The sequence below is a fragment of the Papilio xuthus genome, unplaced genomic scaffold, assembly GCF_000836235.2.
Source record: "Papilio xuthus unplaced genomic scaffold, Pxut_1.1 DF825017.1, whole genome shotgun sequence".
Lineage (NCBI taxonomy): Eukaryota > Metazoa > Arthropoda > Insecta > Lepidoptera > Papilionidae > Papilio > Papilio xuthus.
The window spans coordinates 1,180,368-1,190,821 of NW_013533632.1; the positions used below are offsets into that span (position 1 = coordinate 1,180,368).

A 10,454-nucleotide genomic window follows, 5' to 3' on the forward strand; every position below is an offset into this window, starting at 1 on the left:
AACATAATATTAAACATATCCATATATTAAAAATGTTATTAATAATGTCAATTAAACACATACGTTAATATAAATAGAAAATACTCTTTATGTGATGAAGATTATTAGATGTGATGTATTAGAAATATTTAGCATGGATATCCATCATAAACATTTAAACATATTTTGTCATACTTTACATTTGCATTGAAAAAACTCAGATAATGTTAGTAATAATTAACATATACAAATTTAAAAAATATAAAAAAAAAATACAAGTCAAATATATATATAAAACTACAGTAAATTTTCCAGATTAATAAAAAATCTACGTCTAGCCGTGGGTTCATGACATAAAAACACTGTATAAAACATCGTCATCCCTGACATTATTTTTAACAACAAAGAGATAATCTGTTTTAAACGGAGATTTTGGACTTTGAAACTCATGGTAATCAAATATTTCACAATATTGTGCTCTATTATTAACTTAAGCTTATAGTAAAATTAGTACTTGTAAAAATAGTTTTATTAATGATAAAATTAAATTAATTGTTTAATAAAATTACGACATTGTTAGTTACATAATGTGATCATAAAATATCTGGCGATTGTTAAGCCATGTTTTTGTATTTAGTGAATAGGTTGTAAAGAACTCGCAGAGTTGATTTGAGGTCGAGATTCACGATATCTGAAATGATAGTTATAATTTATATTAGGAATAGACAAGTATGATGTACGAGCCTTCAAAATTAGACCACATTATCACTTAACATCATGTAAGATTGTAGTCAAGCACTAGCTTATTTAATGTAAAAGAAAAAAAAATTATAGCAGCAAGTATTGTAGTGAGATTGACCAATCTTCATTAAGATATGACAACAAAAAAATTATTAGCAAATATCATAATTAAATCATGATGAAGATATTGTATAATCACCTTCAGGTCGGGCTTTCGGCTTTGCCAAACCCACATCCTGCATCAGCTCAAAAGCAAATGAAACATTATGTACTTTCTGATCAAAGTCCTGAGGGGTCAAGTGGAAGTCGTACAATGGCACAAAGAAACCTTCAAGTAAGCCCATCAGCAGGCACAGGAATACTCCATCATGGAATTGTGTGTCCAAGTCAACCACTTCCAGGTTCACTTTGCTCAGATGTTTGTTTACAAATGTTATCAAAGACTGAAAACAGGCAATTTAAAATGGAAGATTAAAATAACAATAGTAGTAACCACAGAAAGAACAAGCACAGAGTATATATCACTATAATAATTTCTTTACACTTTATTATTGTAGAAATGTCTGATTTGTGTTATTAGGTGTAACCATGACGGAGTGACACTTGTATAGAAACATTATTGCCATCAAACACAAAAATGTAGATTACCTTCTTAACAACTTGCAGTTTATCTGGTGCATGATCAAACAGGGCATCAAAAGCATCTCTCTCACACTTCATGCCCAAATCATCGTAAGTTGTCGTTATGTCTTCTATGTATGTCCTGCAAAACAAATACAATCACATTTATAATGTTAGTACAATAAAATTAAAGTAAACCTTATATATAGGAAATGGAAAATGTATTAAGGTGACAATATTGAACTGAGCATGAAATTTTAAGATGTTATACCTGTGTGATAGTTGATTAGGTGCATCTTTCTTCACGACCACCACATTGACGCTGACATTTTCTGGAAGACGCACCGGCGCACGGAAATGACGTGCCAAAGCGACTAACAGATGTAAAATTGACACCACATTCTTTGAGTGAACAGAGTCAACACTCCATTTTTGTGCTGGTTTTGATGTTCCAAAAAGCACCTAAATATAAAAATATATATAGTTGTTTTATTAAAAAACTATCAGTGACTTATTACATCAATCACATCCAATAAGGTAGAGCTATGATTCATATCTAATATGGCTTTGTAAAAATAATGCAATCGCAAATTAATATGAAAATATATTTACCCTGTTCACAGCTCTCAAGACGATAGCCAATTTCTGACGTTGACCTTCTTCTGATTGTGTCACCTCGGGCACATCCAATTTTGTTTCCGTCAACTTTTCTAATAGCTTTTGTAAAACTTGTCCATCATAAAGATCCTCACTTATATCCTTGACAATTATTCTTTGCATAGCAAGCTCATCATTGATCCAATCTATTAATACTTGTATCAACTCTTTCACCCTAGGATCTTCTAAAGATCTAGGTTCGATAATAGCTCTCTCTTCATTATCAACTGAAATATAATTTATATCACTCACTGCACTTGTAGCCATTTTAAATTAAATACAAGTATATTCAATGTTAATTGTATTAAAATATTTGTTAACTACTTCGCTATACAAAATGAACTTCTTATCTCACTTTGACATAAGGATAAAATAAACAGCATGTTTAAAAATAGATTACCAATCATGTATCCTGTTTCATTGTCCACTTCGGTCTTTGTTTTAAATGAACAGTTAGTAATTTTAGTCTTTAATTGGTTGTTAAAAATGTGCAAAAAAGTTATTTTGTTTATTTTATAATAAATTGAAAAGATTTCCAGTGATATAGAGTGTGCTCAGGAATAATGGAATATAATAACCAACTAACTTTTATCATGGAAGTGAGTGATTTTTTTTATACTTTTTGTATTCGGTTGTAACAAAGAAATATATAAATATATCATATTGCACCTAATGAGCTTGTGTTAATTTTTCATTATGTTTTACATAAGTTATATATATACATTCATAAGTATAGTCTACTTTCTTTAGTTGACGCAACTGATTATGAAATTCCTATAGAAGATAATGCTTTCTGAAAAAAATTCTTTTTCCTAATGTTTCTACACAACTACAAACTGTACTTTTAAGGTGACAATTTGACCTTGAAGTATTAACATAATAAGTTTTCTGTTTAGTTTAACAGATCAACTGAGTTTCAAGGATTTAATTTTTATACATTATAGCAAGGTTAACTGTAGGTGTAGAAAGGAAATGCATATTTGTAGTTAGTACACAAACTTACGAAGGCTGTATTCTTCGGGAGGAATTTCTGGTGCAGTCGGGCTTCCTGGTGAATCAATTGCATACTTTCCTTCAGCTTGAACATCTTGCACTGTATACAAAAAGTAATAAATCAACATCATTCATATAACTAGATTTTTGTTTATCTTACTTTATTTTTCTATTCAAAATAACATACATCATGATTCACAATCAAATGTAATATAAAGATACTGATTTCGTATAAAAGATAAATTAGTACAGTGTAGAATGAGGTAATCTATAATTACACACCACACACATGTTTTGTAAACTGTAAAATTAGAACAACTCACCTTCCTTTATGCGCTTCTTTCGGCCAATAGTACCGATTTTATCCCAAAAAGATTCCTCCTTGTCTTCCTTTTTTGGCAAAACGGGAGTACGAGGAGATTTTGGGCGTGGTGAAGACATTCTCGATGAGGAAACTTTAATAAGAAAAATGAGTCACCATTAAATGTTATTTACGAAATTATTCAAATTAGCAGACGACTGCACTTTTATAACTATTTAGGAACGATGGTTTTCTCATTATTTACCTTGAAAATAGGGTAAGTCTTACTTATTTTTATGTCAAATGGTCAAATCAAAGATTAAAGATACTGAACGTAAAGCTGAAGGAAAAACAATGCCAAACCTGTCAAAACATAACGTCAAGTTGTCAAGTAAAAAACAACATTGTGTTACCAGGTGGTAGACCACAGCTTTGTCTGTATCGCATTTACTTATTCAAAAAAGTGTTCTCAGATACATTATTCAACATTTAACTTTAGACTTTAATTTACAAAAATGCATTCATTAATTTAAATACCAAACGCTTCGGATCTACGCCACTAAAGTCTTTGGTGAGATGAATGAAACTGTCTTGGAAGGAACGAAGGAACTGTCAAACAGTAGCATTTTACGAATAGATCTCGTGTGTATTGAGTAGTGATAAATATTAAATTAAGGGCATTTTAAACAAAACATTGCAAAGGCGTGAATTTAAATAGCAGTAGTAAGCTATTGATTTTCGAGCAAATAGCGAAGGTATGTTTTAATAAATTTCATTGATCTGTATTGTGTAAGAATTTTGAGAAATTATAGTAGAGCATAATAATGGAATCATACCTAAAAATAGCTTGAAGATTTTATTGCATCATATGTTAGGTTCGCCTCAGTGTTATAGTGATTGTGGTTGGTTTGTTTTTGTACATGGGCACTCGTATTACAGGGCTCAAAATGGAGAAGATGGGTAATCCGCCGCCATATGGATGGGGAAATGGTCCGAGGATGCAGCCTCCGCCAGCCGCGCCGCCGAGTTACTCACAAGCTGTGGGTGGTGTGGGACCTTCAAGTCCCTATACACCGCAATATCCTCCAAGTAATTACCTCATTTATAAAAAAAAATCATAAGATGCCCTTCAAAATTTGTTAACATATTTATGGATTATTACATAGGTTTGACCTTGTAACAGTTTTGATTTTTACGGCCGCCGCATTGTAGTTTGTATATTAGTCTCAAAATTGTCTCCATATGGTAGCCAAAATAAGCATCCACCCATAATAAATGTTTTCATATGTTATAATTATAATAGAATTTATTTATTTATCACCATGAAATTTTAAAACAAAATTTTACAGCTAGATTTTATAGTGTGTGGTATGGATACATAGTAAATAAATAGTTGAGAAACATCTTTTAAGAGATGGACAAGAAGAGAGGTCATGTCCCTCAGGAATGAGGGAAAATGCATAAATAAAGGGAGGGTTGGATAGATAGACAGCTACAGAAGTGATAAATGTTTTACAATGGAAGTAAACATTTACTTCTTTATTTTTAAGTATAATTTTGACTTAAAAATGTAAAATATTTGTTTAGCGGCTGGTCCACAAATTGTGACAACAGTGGTGCCGGTGGGATCGCATCCAACCCACATGATCTGCCCCAGTTGCCAGGCCGAGATTGACTCGGAGACTCAGACGAAGCCCGGCATTATTGCGTACATCTCTGGGGCCATCATTGCACTTGGCGGGTAAGTCTATACATATGTAAAGTTACAGTAAACTCTCTAAATTAATTGGTATTATGTTTTTTAATTAAGCCAATTTCTATGAAACTATGCGGGTTATATTCCAAGATTTCAAAAGACTTAAGATAATATAAATGTAGTCACAATATGGAAACATTGAAAAATGCATTTGTTCTAATCATTGGTAGGCTTTGTTGAGCTTGATAAACAGAAACTTGAAAGATGTACTTTGTCAAAGAATACAAATAAGCAATTTTGTATGAAAGAATGCTGAAGAGATTGTCAGTACAATAAAAACTTCTATAGATTTTTTAATACGCCAAAATAGTAAAGTGACTACACTTTACCACTTGAAATATTTTTGGAATATATAGGTTAAAGGAATAAATAAAATTTGTATGAATATACAGTTTGTTTTAGGTTATTATTACAGGTGATAGAGAGTTTTTATCATATACTGTCTGTTACCCGCGACTCCGTCCCCGTGTAATTAAAAAAATAGTAGTCAATGTGTTCTGTGTCTTCCAAACTAAGTTCTGTAACCACGCCTAATTTTGCAGAACTTAGGCCTAATTTTACCTTCTAACAAACATCAAATCATCCATCATACATCATTCATAAAAACATTCGTAATATTACTAAGATTTTTTAAAGTTTACTTTTAACATAAATGTGACTTTATTTATCTCCCCATCATTCGCCAAGACCTCTACTTTGTGAATGATGAATTCAATGGAGGCGTATGTTATACAATGTTAAAGTTTGTGATTTTTATCAACTTCGTCAAAATTAAAAATTTATCAAAATTTTCCCGTAACCAATTTAAAGTTATTAAACAGAATAACACTGTCATGTTTTAATTTAGGCTAATAACAACCCTCCCCCCCCTTAGTAATATCATACCGGCATATGTCCTAGGTATACATATATAGTTAGTGGACCGCTGGCCAGTGCATCGCCGCGCGCATCTCAAGCCCGGACAATCAGGAATTGATTGGATGCTAGTATTGATTTTATGCGTAGCTGCGCAATGAAATTAATTTCGCTCCACCGCACTTTAAAATCTAGAAAGTTCTAAAGTTATATACGAGAATATTATTGCATATGTATGAACTAGATTAATTATAATTATGATTATTATTATAATTACGTTCTATTCTGACATGTGGCTTATATTTACAGTATTTCAAAAGATATTTTTTTACTAGCGATCGCACGCGACTACTTCCGTGCGGTATTTAAAAAAAATCATAATTAGTAGCCTATGTGCTCTTCCAGATTATGTTCTATGTCTATTCCAAATTTCATCAAGATCCTTTCAGCCGTTCTGGAGATACTTTCAAATAAACATCCATTTAGCTAAACATTCGCTTTTGTAATATTAGTAAGAAGTAAGATAGAAATAAACTTCAGATTTCAACGATGTCCTTTATTCATATTATTATTAGAAAGGATTCACACAGTAACAGCAACTACATAGATTCGTGAACTTAAATACTTAATCGCGCCATAGCTACGAAATAAACATATCGTTGTCGCTACTATTTATAAATAGTAGAAAATGTGCTAACACTACTGTTTGTCTAAGAGAAAGTTTGCATAATTGTTGAATTTGGAAAGTCTTGAATTGCGACATGCATGCACATTGTTACCGTGTATTTGATATGTCGTGACATTTGTATTGAATACTATAGCATCTCTGTTTCTTGTAACTAGCTGTCGCCCGCGACTCCGTCCGCGTACATATATAAAAAAAAACTTAATTAGTGTGATATTTGTGTTCTTTCAGACTATGTTACATACTTATTCCAAATTTAATCGAGATCCGTTCAGCCGTTCTAGAGATATCTTCAAACACCCATCCATACATCCATCCACATCACATCTATCTAAACACTCGCATTTATAACATTAGTAAGTTAAATGAAAAGCAGCTCTTCAAGGCATAAATTCGAAAAAAAAGAATAAATAGTATCCTATATCCGTCTCCTGGCTCTAAGCTACCTCCTCACCAATTTTCAACCATATCGGTAAAGCCGTTCTTGAGTTATAAATAGTGTAACTAACACGACTTTCTTTTATATATATAGATGATAAAGATGGCTATATTGTTCTTAACACCTGTAGTGTTACGTGAAAATTCACTTTGTTGTCGTCATCGTTGCAATTCTTAACTTTACTAATATTATAAATGCTAATGAATGGATGGATGGATAGATGTTTGTTAGAAGGTATCTCCAGAACGACTGCATGGATTTCGATAAAATTTGGCATACATTTAGAACATAGTCCTAGTAAGAATACATAGGATACTAAGTTTTTTTTAATGTCGCGGCAACAGCTAGATGCATATACAGTTTAAATATTGAATTATAGCGATTTCGGAAAGTTACATTAATTATATAACCATATATGTAAAAAAATCTATAATTGATAGATGAAATATTATAAAATTAGTACAACAGTAAATAATACGAATGTTATTCTCTCACTCTCCTCTCTTATATCGTAAGGTAATACGTTCCATGATATTTTGTAAATAAGTAGCCCGCGTTGACGAACATTGGAACAAATAGCTCATGACCAGACATTTGATCTGACCACAAATACAATGTAAATTACGCGGAATTCTATATACAACTTCGAAATACGCGGACTGTTTCAACTCCAAGTAATCCGCGTACGGGTGCTTGGATGTATTATTATAAACGACTGCAAACTGCGGTGCAACTTTACCCAACGTCGACGGCCAGAAACTTTTAGTTCCATATTGTTGTAGTACGTGTATTGCGAGCCTTAGTTTTGCTCTAATTAGACTTTTAGTTAATCCTCAGAGCTTCGTTAGTTGTTCGCCGACGTAGTTTTGCATCGACCTCTGAAATTTTCGACCGCTTTCAACAATTTTCGCTAGTAGCTTGTTAGCGTTTGAATTCTGATTTCGGTAGCTCGCTTCACTTACATCTTGTAATTAGCGAAGTCTAAATTGAATAACAGCTTATTAGTATGGTATTGCCTCATAGGCCATTTCAAAAATTTAAAGAAAATATTTACGGCTTTGTTTTATAAAAAGTTTGAAATATAGAACCGATTTCGTTGGCACTGTCTGATGTTCAGAAATCTATTTTGACTTGTTCCAGATGTTTCTGCGGCTGCTGCTTGATTCCGTGCTGCATCGACAGCTGCATGGACGTGCATCATCGATGCCCCAACTGCAGCGCATATCTCGGCCGCTATCGTCGATAAACGAACCCCTCATAATAAGCCCCCCAACTCCCGTCAAATATCGGACTTAATCCGAGTGATCGGGAGAGCATTTAACTCTCAATGTTGTCCCTCTAACCGTAGAAATTGAAATCTACGGTTAACTTATCCCAGCGTAAGCTATTCACAATTTATCCAAGTCGCTGTTAGTATGTCCTAAGTCAAAACCTAGATCTAGTCTAGAATCCGCATCACACTAGTGGGTAGTTCCCCCGAATCTCATATACCATTTAGATTTTTTGAAACATATTGATGTCTTCTATACGATATACAATTTTTATTAATTTTAGATGCAAATTAATGTTTACATGCGAATAATATTTTACTTTAGTATTAATTTCTCGCTTTTTATAACTTTTTAAAACTTTTTAATTTTATTGTAAGTAATTTAAGAGTGAAATAACGATGGGAGCAAATGTTTATATGGCAACATCGGGGTAATGTAGACGTGAATATTTTGTATATCCAACGTATTTGAAGGAGGAACAATTTTTTTTTTTATTTTACACATTTTCTTAGTCGTAAGACTTAGTAATTTTATGACGTAATACGTAAGTACATTTTAATTTTTAATGTAGATTATTTTTTTAAGTAATAATTTTTACCTTTTTATTGTAAGCCACAACTTTTTTATTATACATTTTTTGCGAATAATATTTATAATTCCGTAACAATTATATTTTATACTTAAAAATCTATCCGTCGAACTATTATTAATTTTCCCTCGATTTATTATGATGTTATACAGGATGTTATAATTTAACAATAATTACTCTCATGGTATATGTGAAATAAATGTTTTGTCTTTAAACTAAACAACTTTCATTTCACAAGTCACTAAATAGTACAGAACAATGCTTAGTTTATCCAAAAAAAAAAAAATTCCATAAAAGTAGCTTTAAAATAAATGAATTTGGTCGATAAAAATGCCCTTCGTTATTAAAGAGCACCCTAATGAAAGAAATTCACTCAATTGTTTTGATAAATATTTCATCTCTTTCTTTGTTTTTGACAAAAAAGAGACAACAGTATTTTTAAAAAGTGAAATTCGATTTTTAAACATATTTCGAATAAATTACAAATCTGTTAATTTCCTTCAGTTTTATATTGATTTATTTACTTTCTATTTTATAAGTATTTTTATACTCTACAATAATATACATATAATTTCGAATACTGCTCAGACCACTTCCTAATGTGTTCATTTTTTGAAATAAATATAAAATATAAAAAAAAATTGTTACAAAATTTACAATAAACAAGTAATATTATTATAGAATTTTTTTTTGTAAATTTTAGTATTTTAAAATAAAATAATATTCACAGTAATAATTTTTGTATTTATTTTTAAACGCTAACATTATGCTTAAAAAAATTGTTTCATTTATTTAATTTAGTGCAATTAAAAATAACTAATAAAAATATATTAAAACCTAAGAATTTGTTTTATTTTTAAATCCTAATTGGAAAAAATCCTCTCGCCCTTTTCTCCCACAGATCTAACATATAAAAGAAGGTTTTCTAAAAGATAAGGAAACTTGTTTTATTTTCAAATGGGCAAAACCCTGCAATACATTCATCCTTATAAGTAACCTATGTGGTCTTCCGGACTAAGTTCTACATGTATCCGTTCATGCAGTGATTCCGGAGATACCTTCTAACAAACATCCATCCATCTAAACTTTCGCATTTATATCATTAGCTTTACTGTTTTGTATCTATTTATACTAAGAAGATACAAGAGACGACAATATAAGTGTCATAACACTAGAAAAAAACATAGAAATAGGTTTTTTTTGCAGCTAAGGGAAATAAAAACAAAAGTTTTTACTACGAGACATTTTTTTTATTCTACTACAATAACACAATTGCAATATTCACTAAATTGTAACAACTTTTATCCCGAATAATAAACAATTAAACTAAAATAAACAATTCACCAAACACAACTTATATTTTTTTGGAATACAATATAAAAATTACTTTGTCTTCGTTATAATAAATCTGTCTTTATTACGATAAACAAACAATTTAGTAGATTGTTATATAAAAAAACTTGAAAGAAAAGTAATTTATACAAATCATTTTGATATAAGAAAAAAAACTGAATGTTGGTATGAAATACATAACAAGCACATTAGAAATTGAATAATTTCTTTTTTA

At 31.0% G+C, this 10,454-nt stretch overlaps 2 protein-coding genes across 2 annotated transcripts; one reads left to right on the top strand and one right to left on the bottom strand.

The window, feature by feature from the left end:
* Window positions 1-99: 99 nt before the first annotated feature.
* Window positions 100-3,664, bottom strand: parvin (beta-parvin). Its single transcript, XM_013324001.1, has 8 exons — window positions 3,558-3,664; window positions 3,315-3,446; window positions 3,002-3,091; window positions 1,954-2,225; window positions 1,613-1,803; window positions 1,369-1,483; window positions 920-1,163; window positions 100-670 (listed from the first exon to the last, which is right to left on the bottom strand). Exons 2-8 carry the CDS (start codon window positions 3,430-3,432, stop codon window positions 594-596), a joined length of 1,107 nt encoding a protein of 368 aa, XP_013179455.1. The 5' UTR covers window positions 3,433-3,446; window positions 3,558-3,664; the 3' UTR covers window positions 100-593.
* Window positions 3,665-3,875: 211 nt separating this feature from the next.
* Window positions 3,876-9,324, top strand: LOC106126374 (lipopolysaccharide-induced tumor necrosis factor-alpha factor homolog). The gene is made up of 4 exons (XM_013324002.1): window positions 3,876-4,047; window positions 4,232-4,381; window positions 4,880-5,033; window positions 8,168-9,324. The coding sequence occupies exons 2-4, from the start codon at window positions 4,240-4,242 to the stop codon at window positions 8,271-8,273; spliced, it is 402 nt and encodes a 133-aa protein (XP_013179456.1). The 5' UTR covers window positions 3,876-4,047; window positions 4,232-4,239; the 3' UTR covers window positions 8,274-9,324.
* Window positions 9,325-10,454: the final 1,130 nt, after the last annotated feature.